Source organism: Coregonus lavaretus, assembly GCF_964263955.1.
Source record: "Coregonus lavaretus genome assembly, chromosome: 2".
Classification (NCBI taxonomy): Eukaryota; Metazoa; Chordata; class Actinopteri; order Salmoniformes; family Salmonidae; genus Coregonus; species Coregonus lavaretus.
In genome coordinates, this window is record NC_139989.1 from 36,897,858 (window position 1) to 36,918,085 (window position 20,228).

Consider the following 20,228-nt stretch of genomic DNA (forward strand, 5'->3'; position numbering starts at 1 on the left):
CCGCGACCGGGAGACCCATGGGGCGGCGCGCAATTGGCCCAGCGTCGTCCAGGGTAGGGGAGGGAATGGTCGGCAGGGATGTAGCTCAGTTGATAGAGCATGGTGTTTGCAATGCCAGGGTTGTGGGTTCGATTCCCACAGGGGGTATAAAAAAAATTATGATGTATGCACTAACTGTAAGTCGCTCTGGATAAGAGCGTCTGCTAAATGACTAAAAATGGATAAACTACTTTTTTCCCTCACTGTATGGCTGACTTTCTTAAACAAATGTCGTTTCTACTGACAATTGAGATGTACAAACTATGGCATAAGGGGACGACGAGCGGATAAGAGGCAATCCGTAATTTCGATTATGACATTAATGAGCAAGCTTGGACGGACATAGTCAATATAACTACAGCGCCTTGCAAAAGTATTCATCCCCCGTGGCGTTTTTCCTATTTTGTTGCATTACAACCTGTAATTTAAATGGATTTTTATTTAGATTTCATGTAATGGTCATACACAAAATAGTCCAAATTGGTGAAGTGAAATGAAAATAATAACTTCTTTTAAAAAATTCTAAAAAATAAATAACGGAAAAGTGGTGTATTCACCCCCTTTGCTATGAAGCCCCTAAATATGATCTGGTGCAACCAATTATCTTCAGAAGTCACATAATTAGTTAAATAAAGTCCACCTGTGTGCAATCTAAGTGTCACATGATCTCAGTATATATATACCTGTTCTGAAAGGCCCCAGAGTCTGCAATACCACTAAGCAAGGGGCACCACCAAGCAAGCGGCACCATGAAGACAATGGAGCTCTCCAAACAGGTCAGGGACAAAGTTGTGTAGAAGTACAGATCAGGGTTGGGTTATAAAAAAATATCCGAAACTTTGAACATGCCACGGAGCACCATTAAATCCATTATTAAAAAATTGAAAGAATATGGCACCACAACAAACCTGCCAAGAGAGGGCCGCACACCAAAACTCACGAACCAGGCAAGGAGGGCATTAATCAGAGAGGCAACAAAGAGACCAAAGATAACCCTGAAGGAGCTGCAAAGCTCCACCGCTGAGATTGGAGTATCTGTCCATAGGACCACTTTAAGCCGTACACTCCACAGAGCTGGGCTTTACGGAAGAGTGGCCAGAAAAAAGCCATTACTTAAAGAAAAAAATAAGCAAACACCTTTGGTGTTCGCCAAAATGCATGTGGGAGACTCCCCAAACATATGGAAGAAGGTACTCTGGTCAGATGAGACTAAAATTGAGCTTTTTGGCCATCAAGGAAAACGCTATGTCTGGCGCAAACCCAACACCTCTCATCACCCCGAGAACACAATCCCCACAGTGAAGCATGGTGGGGGCAGCATCATGCTGTGGGGATGTTTTTCATCGGCAGGGACTGGGAAACTGGTCAGAATTGAAGGAATGATGGATGGTGCTAAATACAGGGAAATTCTTGAGGGAAACCTGTTTCAGTCTTCCAGAGATTTGAGACTGGCACGGAGGTTCACCTTCCAGCAGGACAATGACCCTAAGCATACTGCTAAAGCAACACTCGACTGGTTTAAGGGGAAACATTTAAATGTCTTGGAATGGCCTAGTCAAAGCCCAGACCTCAATCCAATTGAGAATCTGTGGTATGACACCAGCGGAACCCATCCAATTTGATGGAGCTGGAGCAGTTTTGCCTTGAAGAATTGGCAAAAATCCCAGTGGCTAGATGTGCCAAGCTTATAGAGACATACCCCAAGAGACTTGCAGCAGTAATTGCTGCAAAAGTTGGCTCTACAAAGTATTGACTTTGGGTGGGGGGGGGGGGTTGAATAGTTATGCACGCTCAAGTTCTGTATTTTTTTCTTGTTTGTTTCACAAGAGAAAATATTTTGCATCTTCAAAATGGTAGGCATGTTGTGTAAATCAAATGATACAAACCAAAAAATCAATTTTAATTCCAGGTTGTAAGGCAACGAAATAGGAAAAATGCCAAAGGGGGTGAATACTTTCGCAAGCCAAGTACCTTGTTGTGCTGTGCTCACTTGAACAGGAAGGTGGCGCAGCGGTCCTTCATGGGCAAATTTTGTCATCAAACTTCGTCATCTGTCTGGCATTCTCTGGATGAACTCAGAAAAAAACAAGGTCGAATCATGATGTCAGTGATCTTCAGGTTGGAGCTCTAGAAAGAGGCCAAGTTCCCGAGTTCGAATTCCGAGTTGGATGACCGTTCAAAACGTATTTTCCCAGTCGGAGCTCGTTTATTTTTAGTTCCCAGTTTTCTTAAACTCAGTGAAGTCTGAGTATTCCCATTTCCGAGTTTCCAGTTGTTTTGAACGCGGCAGAAGTCATGCTGGATTGACAGCATGTATTCAACCTTTTCTGGACCATGGCATGTGAATGTTTATCCTTTTAAGCTTGGAAAATAGACCCTTAAACCCAGACTTGGACCACACACCCACTCCACTGAATAGCAGGCTAGCCACTGATTCCTTCCAAACCACTCATGGTTGAATTTGCGATTTCCAACTTGTTGTGTAATGTTTATGTCCAATGGCCAATGAGCACCGATACGTTTTAACTATAATTTATCTTCATAATTTATCTTCATATCACAAGGATTAAAAAGTATTTGCCAATAGATTGTCGACTTGATTGGCGCAGTGGTCTAAGGCACTGCATCGCAGTGCTAACTGTGCCACTAGAGACCTTGGTTCGAATCCAGGCTCTGTCGCAGCCGGCCGCGACTGGGAGACTCATGGGCGGCGCACAATTGGCCCAGCGTTGTCCAGGGTAAGGGAGGGAATGGCCGGCAGGGATGTAGCTCAGTTGATAGAGCATGGCGTTTGCAACGCCAGGGTTGTTGGTTCGATTCCCATGGGGGCCAGTATAAAAAAAAAAAATAAAAAAAAAAGGGATTCACTAACTGTAAGTCGCTCTGGATAAGAGCATCTGCTAAATGACTAAAATGTAAATTGATTCATGATGATGACTGCTAGCTTGCTAGCTAAGATTTTGAAAATATGATGTTGACAATCAAAGCTACAGTAGATATAACGTGATTTGACGTAATTTTATCTGTGGCCAATGACCTTGAGCCTTCTTGGATGGGCACTTCTAATGTAACTCTATGGCAGCACCCAAGGGGCTTGAATTTTCGAGCTCTCCCCGTAGATATTGCGGCGACGTAGTGTCCCTATGAGTGACAGAACACTGAGCCAATCACGGCGCAACTAGAGAACATTACCAACCCCTACGCTCTGTGGTTTCCGCTTGCTGCCCCATCACCACAGAAAGCACTAAGCTAGGCTGAAATACCTGCATTTTGGAGCTGCCTTACTCAAGAAAGCAAAAAAGAGACCATGTTTGTATGCAGCTTTATTAAGTCAATGATTATTTATTTTTTTACATTGTTTGCAAACTGATGTGACACATATTAATGCCAAAATAACATGCAAAACAGGCTAAATAAATACATTATAATATTTGATTTTGTATTTTTAGCTAAACAGATGGGGCTCAAAACAGGTGGGGCTAAGCCCCACCTGCGCTGAATGACGGGTCGCCACTGAATAAAAGACATAAAATAAAATTCAAAACTTATTTTTGAAGCGCTGAATAGAACAAATAGTAGATGGTAAATATACACTGAGTGTATGAAACATTAGGAACACCTTCCTAATATTGAGTTGTACCCCCTTTTGCCCTCAGAACAACCTCAATTCGTCGAGGCATCGACTCTACAAGGTGTTGAAAGCGTTCCACAGGGACAAGTTGACTCCAATGCTTCCCACAGTTGTGTCTAGTTGGCTGGAAGTCCTTTGGGTGGTGGACCATTCTTGATACACACGGGAAACTGTTGAGTGTGAAAATCCCAGCAGCGTTGCAGTTCTTGACACACTCAAACGTGTGCACCTGGCACCTACTACCATATCCGTTCAAAGGCACTTAAATATTTTGTCTTTCCCATTCACACTGAATGGCACACATACACAATCCATGTCTCAATTGTCTCAAGGATAAAAAATCATTCTTTAACCTGTCTCCTCCCCTTCAGCTACACTGATTAAAGTGGATTTAACAGGTGACATCAATAAGGGATCATAGCTTTCAACCAGATTCACCTGGTTAGTCTATATCATGGAAAGAGCAGGTGTTCGTAATGATTTGTGCACTCAGTGTAATTTTCCATACAGCCAATTTGACTAACTTGACATGCACCATACAAAAAAAAATTGGCAGGTTGTGAGCATGTTGAGAAATATGTCAGTCTTACAGTTTCATTGTCCTTATACAGTACATACTGTATGTAGGACAAATCATCAGAAATAGAGGTATTGTAAAGTAGTTGGCTATTGTAAAAATGTAGCACAGTGTTTCTACTCCATGTGACATTATACAAGATCACCTTTACTATGTAACTTGTCAATTGATACAGAATCGCCTGTCTCTCTGCTTGAAACGTACCCTTCGTGCACGGTCGGTAATTCGGCCATGATTACTACAAGTTTAGATAGCTGCGTAAACTAACTTATCAAAACATTTTTAGCTGACATGGGCTAATTGAATCATTGCCAGTGACAGACATAACTAGAGGAAAACTGCTGATGCACAACTACATTTCGAAATTGCATCTTGTGTTTTGTACTATTCTAACGCTAAACAGTAAGTTAAGACCCAGACTGAGTTCCAACACAATAATTTACAAAGTTGGTCGGGGCCCTCTAGCGGCTGGAGGCGCTTATGCCTAGGGCCGGCCCTGGTTTTCAGTGGCAGTGGGAGTGAGCAGCTGCCATTGAGCAGGCACTGAGGAGTACCGACGTCAACAAACGCGCAACTGCAGATGAAGGGAGGGAGTGTGCGGGTTAATATAGCAGCGGTCCCAAATACAGTACATACACACCCCCGAAGAGTGTGAGTGTGTCCACACAGAGCTCGAACCACTGCATTCAATAAGCATTGAGACGGAGAAGGGGAGAGGGAAACGGCTGCTACTTATCTGAACAAGCTTCCACACATACGGAGGAGCCGAGGCCATTTCCACTGGCGATATTACTGCAGTAGATTGCTTTGACGCCAGCAGCAAGAGATACCCCATGCGGCAAGGACGCGTCGCATTTGTTGGTGGTAAAAAGCTACTGGGGCGCCTATTTACCAACCCCCGCTGTTACCCTTATCTGTTGTTTCTGTTTATCGCATTGTGCTCTGCTGAGAGTGTGTGTATTCGGCACCTTGCGTTCGTCATCCAGTGTATTTTGGCCGCTGCTTGAAACTGACAAACACTGTTCCTTGACGCGCCTGAAACGTCTGCAGAGGTGGAGGAGATGCCAGGGAGCGGTTGTTGTGGAGCAGGTTTGGATATTTTGCTATAAAAACTACTCAACCAGAACGTGTAGTCGTGTGTGTGAGCACGCTGTTACCGACGTCGATAGACTGCTGCTTCACAAATCGGATTTTTACACTGCTCTTTTAAAATCATGATTTGACAAATGGGTTAATTATCTCCACGCAAGAGCCTACTACGAAGACCGGTCAATAGAATTACGCATGGATGCTTGTATAATGTAGTCACACAACGTTAGTTCCTGCAGATCTATTCAGCTAATATCAATCATCATCGAAAAAAGCCTTATTGCGGTATTGTATCAAAATGCCGGCGGGAATGAAGCCCCTGGAAAAGTTTTTGAAGAAACAGACAACGGCGCTCACTCGAGCTGGTGGCTTTGGGGAGAAGGCGACTGGCACTGGCGCTTCTCGGCGCAGAGCCAGCCTGTCTCGGGTGGTTCCGTTTTTCAGGGAGACTTCTCCAGAGAGCGGTCCGGCCAGGGAGGTGTTCAGCCCGGACACTGAGGAAGCACCGTGCTGGCCCTCGGCCACTGCGGACATTAGGAGCCCGTCGCTGTCTAGCGATGAGCAAAGCTCGGAGGCGAGTCTGGACACGAGCTGGACCCCGCTGCCTGCGGACACGCCGGACAACCTGGCGTTGGCGCTCCTGGACAGTGTGGCGGGCAAACGATATAGCAACTGCACAGGTAAATGGGCTAGTCAATCAACAGCATTTATACAACACAGTGCATCCACCTATTGGCCTGTCAATAATCACACTCAGTTGTTTGACTAATGCCTCAACTGTTTCCCTCCTAATCATGGTGTTCTTAAGTTTCACTTTTGCAATTTAGCCAAGCAATTCACTTGTCAAGGGAATGTAGCCTATCCAGGAACCCAAAACTACTATTTGGTCCTTGATTAGGCTATATCCTAGACTATAGGCCTACATAGGCTATTGAAAATAACTAAGCTTTTCCTTATTTTCTCTTTTTGCTCATACAATAACAGAAAACCCAAATACTCAGTCAGTGATCTATTCCAGGCTGTAGAATTAGAGATTAGGGGGTGGTTGATGCGGAAGGGTTCCTTCCCATCATTGCCTTGTTATATTCTCTGGTTCAACGGTTACATAAGAACGGCTGTCCTCGTTACGAAAAATTAAAGCCTGTTATTAAAAGGGATGGTCCAGATGTTTCTCACGCCTCAGAAAAGAAGACCTCGCAAAATGAATGATATTTACGATTTACATTTCTGTGACACTCGCCCAGAATCTCATTTATAGCCTCTAGGGTTCAGTTTATTCAAAAAAACATTTTGATTGAGCTCATTTGCATTAGCCTATTACAGTAGAAGCATGTCTTTCATATGGAAACTGGCTGCTTCATGATCAGTCATGGAGGAAAGCGCTAGTCTTCACACATTGGCTGCTGAGTTTGTGCACTTATTTATTTATTTCTAAAAACGAGGTCATGATTCTCATCCTAAAATACAATGTTTCTGTTGTCAGCTAAAGAGCAGACGATACAATGGGATTTATACTTTTTTATTCTGGAGTGGGCCTACATTATTATCCTAAAAGGTTTGATCCAGAATTATTTTTCTATCACAAGGGATTGCGAGGAGATGAGCATACATAATTAAAATAATAATACATTTAACATTTTGTAAACCAATGCAGAAGCCACCATAGCACATTTTAAAGAAGAGTAATATCTGCACCCTACATATCTGTAGCATTTCTCTCCATATTTCCTGTGAGAATAACAAATATGAAGGAGTATCATTAGCATCATTTCAAATATACCAGATGCATAGCCCATCTGGTGGTGTGCTTGTGTCATAGATCTATTGAAATGCTCTTTAGACTCTCTCCAAGCTGAAATATGGCAGTTGTGACCAATCTTTAAATTAAACCCAGACAGGGTTGGTGAGTAACTGATTAATCAGTTACATCTAATCTGATTACAAAAAAAATAACTAATCAGTTGATTACTTCTTGGATTACTTTTGAATTCATAAAGGATGTTTGCGGAAAAACAATACATTATGACACATCTATTTTCTCAATGCCATTCAATTTAGCAATGAAAAAGGGCTCAAGTTTAAGTTTGTTCCACCTGGTGAGTCTGACTACAAGTCAGAGACCACTATGATAACACACCAAATTAGTTTGATGGATCCTTTCTGTTCTATATCGTGGAGCTCCACCCCATAGGGGAGCTCTGCTACTATTGGTTTACCCCGCTGCCTAGGCAGCGAACAGCCTGAGACAAAATTATGCACACACCTGCAGCCAATAGGAGTACAGGTGTCCCTATAAGAGGGGACGCTTCCCCTCAATCAGCCTCCCATTATCTTCAGCGACTAGACTGAAGAAGCCAAGAAGAGACGAAGAATTTCCAATTCTCAACGTTGTCCGATAATGAGCACACCGGGAAGTTTTCCACCCCCAAAAAGCTATTTTCAGAGCTCAATGCCGCTGCGCCTCCATAGCGGCTGCGGACTCCCACAACTTATGTTTAGTGTGTTTGGGTTCACAGCACGCCAAGGATGGCATCAGCGATCCCCCTATTTGCGCCAGCTGCGCCCTCCTTCCATTGAAGGAGAGGAAGCAGCGCTGGGCGTTCTTTAGGGAGGATATCCCTTTAGAGGACGTGCTATCGGTGTTAGCCTCAGCTTCTGAGGCATCATCCGAAGGCGCCGACTCTGGAGAAGACAGGGATTATGGGGATGAGATGGATATTCCTATGGAACAATCCATCCCTCTGACCCAAAACTTCAAGACCCCCTTTCCTTTGGAGAGTGAGAGGTCTTGTACTTCCCTCTGCGATGACAACACGGGCTCTGAGAGATCAGTAGCCCTGTCCTTCGCTGCAGCCTCTCTGCACTCAGACTTTCCTGAGCTCATTGAGAGGGCTACTAGACGTTTAGAGATAGCGCTGCCTCCCATTCCATCCAGACCGGATGTGGACATGATGGAGGGCGGCCCCTATTCTCGGCCAAGGAGGGTGGCGGAGTCTTTGGCTCCAGCAATGCCCTCGCTTGCAAAATACGTCGAGGGCTCATGGGAGGCGGCTCTGGCGGCGTATTCGCCGGCCAAGGCGTACCTCCCGTTTACCAGAGTGGAGGGAAGGCAACAAGGCTTCACTAAGGGAATCCCCAGACTAGAGAGCGCACTGGCTGCGTATCTCGTGCCGGGTTCGAGTCCCTGGCCCTCTTCCAAGAAGGCCACTCTGCCGACGCAGAAAGACCGTTTCACAGCACAGCTGGTGGAAAAGTATTTTACGTTGGGGGCCCAAGCTGTAGCAGCAGTGAATAACATTGCCCTCCTAGCGGCCTCTCTGTCCCGTCTAACCTCAGGTAAGACTGAGCTCGGCAGGGAGGAGGTGGAAGAGGCGTCCAGGATTTCTGGCACTATTCTTCACCAGCTGTCTGCGCGGGGAGGTCCATGGCCACTTCGGTGGTCGCAGAGCGACACCTATGGCTGTCACTGACAACTATGAAAGAAGCAGACAGAGCGTCGCTTCTGAACACTCCCTTTTCTGACGACGGACTCTTCGGAGTCACCGTTAAAGAGGCAACGGAGCGCTTCACGAAGCTCGACGAGGAGTGGAAGCAGCTGGCCAGACACCTGCCACTGGCAGGGAGAGCAGGCCACGTGACTACAAAAGTCCACCCCGTCTAGCTGGCGTTCACTCACACGACACAGACAGTGATTCTTCTCACGCGTCTGGTGTTCGCTGTGAATTGGAAAAAGAGCGTGCCCTGGCCTAGTCATCAGATTGTCTACCTGGGGATACAGCTGGACACTATTGATGAGGGCTCGAATTTCGGACCCTCGAAGGGTAGCCCTGTTGCTAGCCCTGAGAAGGTTTCGTCCAAATCACACGGTAACGGCACTGTCAGTCATGTCACTCTTGGGTCTCATGTCGTCAGCCCATTTCGTGGTCCCGCTGGGACTCCTGCGCATGCACAGGATCCAGCGATGGTTTGCCCAACTAAGACTAGACCCAGTGCGTCAACGTCGTCGGTTGGTGATGGTTCCTCTCTCACTCAGTGCAGATCTGAACTATTGGAGAGACCCGCACGTTCTCACGCACGGAGTCCCAATAGGCAAAGTGTCCTCCTACATTCCAGTGTTTACAGATGCCTCTCTGACTGGGTGGGGAGGGACATGTCAGACCCAAGTGATAGGAGGTGTGTGGCCTCTTTCGAGTCGCCACATCAACCTCTTGGAGTTGAAACGGTTCGACTGGTTCTGACCCACTTTGCGTCTACCCTTCAGGGTTGTGATGTGTTGGTCTGGTCAGACAACCGGACCACAGTAGCCTACATAAATCGCCAGGGAGGAGTCAGGTCTCCTGCACTACACCGGTCGGCGGAGGAATTGTGGCTGTGGGCTCACGAGCACCTTCGCTCATTGAGAGCAGCACACATTCCAGGCTACTTGAACGTGGGAGCAGACCTCATGTCTCGAGGGGGTCCTCGAGACGACGAGTGGCGTCTGCACCCGGACATTGTTCTCCAAATTTGGGAACAGTTCGGGAGAGCCGAGGTGGATCTATTCGCATCACGTGTGAACGTGCATTGTCCTCTATTGTTCTCTCTAAGGGATCGGGACGAACTGCCACTGGGTAGGGACGCGTTTGCGCACCGACCGTGGCCGAGAGTTCTCCTGTATGCATTCCCACCGCTGCCCTGCATTCTCCCACTGTTAGCCAGGGTGAGATCAGGCGGGCTGTCAATCATATTGGTGGCTCCCGATCGCCCAGGGGCTCCATGGTTCGCGGAGATGATTCAGATGTTGATTGCGCCACCTTGGCCAATTCCACATCAACGGGACGCGTTGACTCAGGCGGGTGGCGCGATAGGGCAATTGCCCATTATCGCCCAACCACTGAAGGTCTAGAGCGCCATGGGTTATCTGATTCTGTAATCAGGACCATACAGGGTTCACGTGCCAGTTCCACTTCCAGGGTGTATGCCAGCAAATGGAACGTGGGATTTGGCTTTGGTACTCGAAGCGCTCTGTGAGTCGCCATTCGAACCATTGAATCAAATTCCCCTCAAGAAGCTGTATGTGAAGACCGCACTGTTGCTCACTTTGACTACTGCAAAGTGTGTCAGTGATTTGTGTGCTCTTTCAACAAGACCCGAGCGGTGTTACATCCTAACCCGGCATTTATGCCGACGGTTATTAAGAGCTCATATAGATCACAGACCGTGGAGCTGTGGGCTTTTTCTCCTCCTCCCCATGGGTCATTGCCTTTTGCGAAGGCATTGAGACAGCTTATGAGGCAGCGGGCGACAATTGCCTCAGGGTATAAGAGTCCACTCCACTCGTGGAGTAGCGGCTTCTACTGCCCTTTTCAGAGGAACAGGGGTAGAGGATATCTGTGCAGCGGCGTCGTGGTCGTCACTGTCTCCATTTATCCGTTTCTATCTCTTGGATATGTCTTCTAATTCTCTGGCTCAGTCTGTACTCAGCGTAGCTGATGGGAGGCCTTGAACCAGGGGAAAGGAATGCAGGACTAAAAGAGGTAGGTCTCTTTCAGGTCTGCTCCTGTTAGGTGACATATGACATGACTCCTGGCTGACATGTTCAGTACAGTAGAGGGAATGTTATTTATCTGCCCACCAGTATTACTGGTTTGGGGCGGAATGATGATGGAAATAGTTTTTGTAACTTTGTTACATTACTATTGACCGGTCATAAATATTGACGGAATTGTGACGTCATCTATCTGCTGGTTCAGATTAGTATGACTCATATTCTAGTTATCTGCCCACCAGACATTGGTGATGCCATTGGACTAGGTGGGGCGGATTTGAACCGAGGACACAGCATATTGTGACACAGTGTGTTACAGTACTGCGGGACTTGGTCGCAGCCATTGCTAGGCCCAACCTTTTCATTTCGATGGGAAGTGTTGGGCTCGGCAGGGAGTACATTTTGGAACGTTGCTCTACGCCTTAAACCAATAGGAGCAGAGCTCCCCTATGGGGCGGAGCTCCACGATATAGAACGATAGTTACCGGAGTTGTAACTCCAGTTCTATGAGTGGAGCGGAGCCCCATAGGACTTAAGACCCTGCCGACCCTCTCTAGTCTCGCTGAAGATAAATATCTCGGGAGGCTGATTTGAGGGGAAACGTCACCTCTTATAGGGACACCCCTATGGGGCTCCACTCCACTCATAGAACTGGAGTTACACTCCGGTAACTATCGTCTTCTTCTAATGTGCTGACTACACCAGACACACGCGCATGTTGATTTTGTCTATTCACACCAGACACGATCATGACACTCAGGTTAAAATATCAGAACCAACTATATTCATTTGGGGGCGTGTCGAAATGCATATGAAACATTCATGGACACTAAGCTAGCTTGCTATTGCTAGCTAATTCGACCTAGGATGTTATTTTACCTGAAATGTGTATATGGTCCTGTTTTTAGCTGGATCTTTGTCGAATTTTGACCTGGAGTCATACAAAATCGTGTGTTTCTCTACTCTGGCGATTAATCCACAGATAAAAAGGGGAACCTAGTTAGTTTTTAGTTAGTTATCGTTAATTCATCTCTCCTCATTTATCTTTCAAGCTTCCACGTGGGTTTGCATCTTCCTGATATCCAATAAGGAGGGGACTTGTGGCGCGCCTCAAATAGAACCAAGTTCTACTTTAGCGCTTGGCTACGCAGACGCTCGTTCACGTGTGCGAGCGGTATGGGTGAAATGATTGAATAACATGTATGTGTACATTTTTTTATTTTGCAACGCTCGCTCATGCAATGTGGCCAGTGAGGTTTGCATGTAATGCCTCTAAAGGGAAAAGTAATCTTAAACTGAATCAGATTACGTTACTGAGTTTGTGTAATCTAAAAGTTAGGCTACTGATTACAATTTTGGACAGGTAACCGTAACGGATTACAATTAGAAAGCAACCTACCCAACCCTGAGCCCAGATAGGAATACATTAATATAGAAACCATAAACAGATGCTGGTGATGGTTTCTTGGAATGGTGGGAGAGAAGATTCCCAAGCAGTTGATGTTATTGAAGGGAAGTAGGTTAGTAGTTCTGATGTGATGTGGGGGATGGTGGGTGGGTGGGTGATACACTGCATTAGATGACACCACCACTGTCAATTTCTACCTTTGAGTGAAGCCTCCAGTATGTCAATTTCTACTATGCAGCTTTGCCATTGCCATATCTCATTGAGATTTTTTTCCACTGCTTATCTGAACAAGTCATGCAGTAACAGGATTTAACAGAGATTTCCAAGGTAGATTGCCAAGTCTTCCTGTGTAACATGCAGCATTTTCTCCCAGCCAATCCTTGAATTCTGCTCAATTGATCTGTTATATTGGTGCATGATGTGGGTTTCACACACTGTAACACTATGGCCAGATCTCTCTGGAAAATCCAATAGATTTATGAAGAATGACTGTGATGAATGATAATGTGGTGATCAGGCATTATTACGGGCAACAATGAACAGATCAATAGAATATGATCAGGAAATGTATTAGAATAAACACCTGCAATTAACTGTGTCCAAGACTCATATTGAGACCTACTGTTTAGTGATAATCCACATCAGTTCCTGTTCCTCTGTTGCAGGAGGAATCTGCTCTACCTAGGATAATTTAGTGTATAAGGGTTCAATGCTCCTCCAGCAAATTCTCACAGAACTATTCTGCTTGCGGGCAACCATCCCCCATTATGCATTGTAAAGCCAGTGTATCTCCTGTCCTATGACCCCTTGACCTCTCTGACCTGCTCCCCGGGTTGTCCTGCATGTTCCTGTCAAACTGACTAAGCATGCTTGAATTACCCTCTCTCGCACTCTTGTTCTTCTGTCAATTTCCCCCTATTGCATTCTACAGGAAAAGGCATATCTCCACTGCATCATTCATAGGAAGAGAGAAGCAACATCGTAGTGCTGGAGATTGAATTAGATTTGTATAGCAACCAATAGTCATGTTTGAAACCGCAGATGTGATTCCAGAATGCATATCGGATTCCGAATTAATCAAAATGGGAGATTTTATTGATAAATGGGTTAATGTTAAACCTTATCTATGTAAGCTTTGAGTTTATTGACAAATAAATATACAGAGAGCTTGGTTGGCGTACGGCTGAAGAGGGTTCATGAGAGTTCATCTGGTCCATTCCAAAAGGTCACTATTCTGTTTGACTTTCATTTGTCTCAGACTCATTTTTCTCGGACTTAATTCACTCCAGGGAGCTGCGTTGGTGTTATAAGCTACAACCCAGATAGCTTAAATATGTTTAATCTCGTTTAACCTGTTTCTTGGAGGGCCAAGCCCGCTGCTGTTTGGATGGGGATGTTCTAGAATATGTAAAAAATCTGAAAAAGCGTGGCTAATCCAGGATTAGTTAACAATAGCGGACCAGCCCACCCTGACATGTGGAGCAGAAATGAATCTTTGGATTATGGATCTAGGTTGGATCTTGATCCTGGCTTATAGCCTAAATGTTTCTAATTAGGAAGTGTGTGTGTGGATGCAAATGTGTTTATGGTGAAACAATGTCAACAAGGTCCACTACGACCCAAACACTGCATGGTCCCCAACCCCTTGAACCTCCCTGTCACACACACTCCTATCTGACGCTCTACCTGACAGACTTGAGTACACCACATTTCCCCCCCACATTTTTAGTAATTTAGCAGACTCAATTATCCAGAGCGACTTACAGTTAGTGAGTGCATACATTTTCCATACTGGCCCCCCGTGGGAATCGAACCCACAACCCTGTCGTTGCAAGCGCCATGCTCTACCAACTGAGCTACAGGAGGCACACCACACCCGGTTTACATTTTACCACTGCATACCACAGTGCTCTCAAAGAGATACTATGCACCAGGCTGTCTATATCGGCTGCCCCAGATCAGTGTTGGCTGAGTGGCGCTCCAGACGAACACCATGAACCCTCTGAGTCACTGCCCTCTGCTTCAGTGCGTGTGTGAGAGAGACCGAGCCGCAGGTAAAGAACAGATTATAAGCATTTTGACAGCCCCTAAAAAGTCCCGTCCTTTTCAAGGTCAACGGCCCTGCTCTTATGTAACCTTGTTTACCTTGTGGTTTCATTTCTCGTCCAACCACGCTATTGGTTCTAGGAACAGGCGTGTTGAGGCAATGGTTAGGTGTGTACAGTCACAGAGTTACAGTGGCAATCAAGATCAAAGCAATCTGTTAACGAAGCCATGTCTGGCTTGTGATACATGTTACAACTTGGGAAACCACACGTCCAAAGTCCATTACCACTATTATTGTCTGATATATAGTCCACATGAAAACAGATGGATAGACTATGATTATAATAACAAAGAGGGGAATTTGCCGCTCCACATCCTATGTATTTGGACAGTACACATTGTTAGTATACTATAGTATTGAATGTAAAAGCACGAAACCAAACAAGTAGTAGAGATTTAGACCAGGCACCCATGGGTACAATAATGGCTATGATCGATACAGACGAGGGTGTCAGGGCACTGGAGATGCTGCAGCAGTTGCGTACAGTGCAGTAGATTGCATGGCTGTTTTGTCTTGCAGAATGACAAGGCCTTGGGGGTTTGATGTTGTCTTTGAAAACACGTGCAATGCAGAGGGAACATGTATCAAGCTCCACATCAGTTATTCACTAAGCCAAGTGGGATGCTTAAACTATAGACTTTAACTTTGCTTGATGCTCTCATTGCTTTACATTCCACATCCAGAGATGCGCTCCTTAGGCAGTTTTTCGGAGACTCAGAGCCACGCAGCTGCAAAGCCTTGTGGAACGAAAGGGAGCGGAGGAAAAGGGACAAAGGGCAGAGAGAAAATGTGATTGCGTTGGGCTGTGTGGGAGGGATTCTGATGGTTATTTTATGTAAAGAAAGAGGGATTAAAAGAGAAGCGGCTGGCTAGTGCCCACTCCTTTTGGATGCTTTTACATAAGGAAAGGAGGGACAACTGACCCCCTCCTTCCTCTCTACATGCCTGCACTCTCCTGTCCTCTCTAGCCCACGCACCTGGACCACTCTGTGGAGAGGAGAGCACGATGGGGCCCTCCAGGGCTGATTGACTTGCCTGATTGACTTACTGTGTGTGTGTGTGTGTGTATGTGTTTGAATCTCTGTGTGTTTTTTTACGTGTGTGTGTGTGTGAGCATGGATGCATCTCTTTGCATTTCTGTACTTGTTCACTTGCATGGATGTGTGCATTTGTGTGCTTCCATACGAGTGTGTTCTTGGATGTGTGTGTGTGTGTGTGTGAGAGAGAGAGAGAGAGAGAGAGAGAGCGAGAGAGCATGTCTATCTGTGTGCCTGCTTGGAAAAGCGGCTCTCCAGCACCTGTTCACATGGCAACCAGCACTTGCAGGGAAGCAAGAGGAGGAGGAGGAGGAGTGGGAGGAAGTGAAACAGAGGGAATGCAGGAAGGAAGGAGATGTGTTTTTTAGAACATGAAACTTGGGAGAGAGGGAATAGAGCTTTAATAAACTGTATGGACAGTGTGACAGCCAGTATGAGGAAGAAGGGGACAGAGAGACCGAGCAAAATACACTTGTTAACTGGCTTCTATATCATAAGGATGTTCTCATCTACTCATCACTTCTTTATCTGCTAGCCTATCCAGGTGGCGTGATGACGAGTAGATCAGTGCAGTGCCTTCTTTCTCTCAGTTGGCAGTTTGGTACTAACTAGTGTTGACCATCCAGAGGGAGTCTGGTTGTAGCCTAGCCAGCCGGGTAGTGACTATGACTTACCCTGGTGAACCGCCACACCACTTGACATCCTTTGATGTGACAGGAGCAGTGGTTATTTTCTCTGCTGTGCGGTGTGCCACATTAGGCACGCTCGCTCGCACACAGATGGCCCCGAGCATGCTGGGAGAAACGCCGCTAACCGGCGGCAGTAATAACAACCCTACATCCTCCGTCCCTCCCCCTGGAACACTAAATACTGACCCAGGAACAGGCCTAATCGCAGGGGACGGTAGACCAATGTCGGTAGACCAATCAACTTGACAGGCTTAGGAATCTGATTTGGGAACAGTTGTATTAGAGAGAGAGAATTGACTAGCATGGAAACTGTCAGGTTACATTTAAGGGACACACACTCAATCCATGGCCAAGAAGGATACTCTCCAGAATGTTCCCCAGCATAAGGGCCGGAGGAAGATGTACAAGCTACATGATAAACTGAGAGGAATTGGAGAAGGCATGCAGCCACAATGGCAGGTGCATTGTTACTTAGAGTATGCTCTGACCACACAGTCTGTAGAGCAAAATGTTAGTAGTTCAAACTTAGTACAATCTTGCATTGTGCGGTAGATTCTTCTTTCAGAACCTTGAGGAATCGTCAGTGAAGAGAAATGGAGGAAGGGTGAAAGGCATATGTTTGCAGTAGCCATCTCCTCCTGAGTTCTGCTGTTAGAAGGGCTCAAACAGAGACTCATCAATCCCAACCTTTCGCCCCAACATGGTCTTTAAATGTGTGAATAGCAGCCAAAAGGTCACAGCAGCTACACTGAAGGGCAAAGACGTGTGCTAAGAAAAACTAAACAGAGGAAAAATATTTAGCCTTTTCTTTGTGGGTGTAGTCTATTGATTAAGGGTGTTTCCCATGGAAGCCACGTGTGTTTGTACATGTGCACTTATTTTATAGCTCTGTCACAGGGGGGTGTACTAGAGAGAGACGCCATTTGGGCGTATCGCTTAGACATCTGGGGCGTGACCCCTAGTGTTTGGTGGGAGTGTCTTGGAAACATAACAATGTGGATGAAGTGTCTTATTACAGTGGAGCTATAATAAACAGTAGAGCAGTGTTTCCAAATCCGTATAGAGATATATGCAGACTATTTTTGACTTTAATTTGATGGTACCCTGTAGCCCTGATGTACCACTGCTAAGCACCATTGTATTGCTATGTCCAATAGTCTTGCTACACACGTTTGTTCCATAGTTATGTGCTTGAGTGCTGTATGTTGCAAAAGCTTGTATGTATGTATGTATGTATGTATGTATGTATGTATGTATGTATGTATGTATGTATGTATGTATGTATGTATGTATGTATGTATGTATGTATGTATGTATGTATGTATGTATGTATGTATGTATGTATGTATGTATGTATGTATGTATGTATGTATGTATGTATGTATGTATGTATGTATGTATGTATGTACAGTACCAGTCAAAAGGTAGCCCTATTTGGTAAAAGACCAAGTCCATATTATGGCAAGAACAGCTCAAATAAGCAAAGCGATGCGACAGTCCATCATTACTTTATGACATGAAGGTCAGAACTTTGAAAGTGTCTTCAAGTGCAGTCGCAAAAACCATTAGGCGCTATGATGAAACTGGCTCTCATGAGGACCACCACAGGAAAGGAAGACCAGAGTTACCTCTGCTGCAGAGGATAAGTTCATTAGAGTTAACTGCACATCAGATTGCAGCCCAAATAAATGCTTCACAGTTCAAGTAACACACAACTGCATGAATCAGGCCTTCATGGTCGAATTGCGGCAAAGGAACCACTACTAAAGGACACCAATAATAAGAAGAGACTTGCTTGGGCCAAGAAACACGAGCAATGGACATTAGACCGGTGGAAATCTGTCCTTTTGGTCTGATGAGTTCAAATTTGAGATTTTTGGTTCCAACCGCTGTGTCTTTGTGAGACACAGAGTAGGTGAACGGATGATCTCTGCATGTGTGGTTCCCACCGTGAAGCATGGAGGAGGAGGTGTGGGGGTGCTTTGCTTGTGACACTGTCAGTGATTTATTTAGAATTCAAGGCACACTTAACCAGCATGGCTACCACAGGATTCTGCAGCAATACGCCATCCCATCTGGTTTGCGCTTAGTGGGACTATCATTTGTTTTTCAACAGGACAATGACCCAAAACACACCTCCAGGCTGTGTAAGGGCTATTTGACCAAGAAGGAGAGCGATGGAGTGCTGCATCAGATGACCTGGCCTCCACAATCACCCGACCTCAACCAAATTGAGATGGTTTGGGATGAGTTGGACTGCAGAGTGACGGAAAAGCAGCCGTCAACAAGTGCTCGGCATATGTGGGAACTCCTTCAAGACTGTGGAAAAACATTCCAGATGACGCTGGTAGAGAGAATGCCAAGAGTGTGCAAAGCTGTCATCAAGGCAAAGGGTGGCTACTTTGAAGAATCGAAAGTGTAAAATATATTTGTATTTGTTTAACACTTTTTCTTGTTACTACATGATTCCATATGTGTTATTTTATCGTTTTGATGTCTTCACTATTATTCTACAATGTAGAAAATAGTAAAAATAAAGAAAAACCCTTGAATGCGTAGGTGTGTCCAAACTTTTGACTGGTTATTTATGTATGTATGTATGTATGTATGTATGTATGTATGTATGTATGTATGTATGTATGTATGTATGTATGTATGTATGTATGTATGTATGTGTCCTATAGCATTATCCACAGTGGTGGGAAAGTATGTGAGTGGCACAGGCATTGCGTCAGCTTGGATGGCCTTGGGTGCATATTTGAGCCTTTCTGCAAGCCCACTGGAGCGAGTGGCCAGACGAGTTTCTCCACTGCCCAAAATGGAGGGTTGTGGTTGGGGAGGGGAGGCCTCAGAGTATCTCCTGGGTGCAGTTTGAATTAGGTTAACCAGAGAAGAATGCTGCCACTCACTATGAACAGCAGGGAACCACTGCTGCGTGTCTGTGTTTTGTGTTTGTCACCATTTGGTTTAGGGTTACTTACTAAATCCAGATTGTCCAATGTGTGGCTGTTTTTTGTGTGTGTTCACTTTTCCTCTCTGCCATATCAACACAGGATTGTGTATGTGTGCGCATGTGTTTATATTTGCCCTGGTGTTCATTTGCATGTCAATGGCGGTGTGTTTTGGAGGTGGAGAATGAGAATTGGCGTGGGGAAGATAGGAGCAGGGCGGAGGGCTGGAGATGCACCAGATAAGTGGAACAAGCGCCAACAGGCAGATGCAGAGAGTACACACACAAACTCGCCCACACACACTCTCCACCTCTCCATCTGACCGCTTCTTGCTGAAACCCAAACACTTAAGAGAGCTGTGGGTGTGTGTGTTTTTGTATGCGCATAGTAAGGTAGAGTACAGTCAAAAAGAGAAGGTCACCATAGAAATGGGATACGTATCAGAGTTTATAGAACTGCATACCAGACTAGTTTGGTTCAGTTGGTAGCTAGGGATAGGCTGGAATCTGCCTTTCTGTCTCTCCAATATCAAATCAAATGTATCAATAAAGGCCTTTTTACATCAGCAGATGTCACAAAGTGCTATACAGAAACCCATCCTAAAACCCCAAACAGCAAGCAATGCAGATGTAGAAGCATGGTGGCTTGGAAAAACTCTCTAGAAAGGCAGGAACATAGGAAGAAACCTAGAGAGGAACCATGCTCTGAGGGGTGGCCAGTCCTCTTCTGGCTGTGCCGGGTGGAGATAGGAGTAAATGGCCATTAAGGCCAGATCGTTCTTCAAGATGTTCAAATGTTCATAGATGACCAGCAGGGTAACAGTGGTTGTAGAGGGTGCAACAGGTCAGCACCTCAGGAGTAAATATCTTGTTTTTGAATCAGTCCCACTGGTTCAGATCCAGATCCAAACCACACAGCTGCTGCTTTATGAGCGGTCTCCAGACCTCGTGTTGTTATGAGGCTAAAACTCCTCCCCCCTCCCCCCCTGGTATAAGGTGGTCCACAGCTGTGACATGAACCACAACCTCCTTCCATCTCTCCATCCTGCCATTGCTCCACCCCTGAAGGGAGTGTGTACTCCTCCCCTCCCAGCCTTTGTGCTTCCTGCAGGGCCAGATATAAAAGGGGATGAAGGAGAGGGTGTACCTCAAGGCTGTATGCTCTGCCCACTTC

At 45.6% G+C, this 20,228-nt stretch overlaps 1 protein-coding gene across 2 annotated transcripts in view; it reads left to right on the top strand.

The window, feature by feature from the left end:
* The first annotated feature begins 4,910 nt into the window (after positions 1 to 4,910).
* LOC311143660 (rap guanine nucleotide exchange factor-like 1) overlaps positions 4,911 to 20,228 on the top strand; it is a 40,474-nt gene continuing 25,156 nt past the window's right edge. The window contains exon 1 of one of the 2 annotated variants that reach the window (XM_084179530.1): positions 4,911 to 6,016. In XM_084179530.1, coding sequence (XP_084035656.1) covers positions 5,635 to 6,016 — 382 coding nt within the window. In that variant the 5' untranslated portion in view covers positions 4,911 to 5,634. The remainder of the gene's footprint in view (positions 6,017 to 20,228) is intronic. The other variant, XM_084179529.1, reaches the window with a different exon arrangement.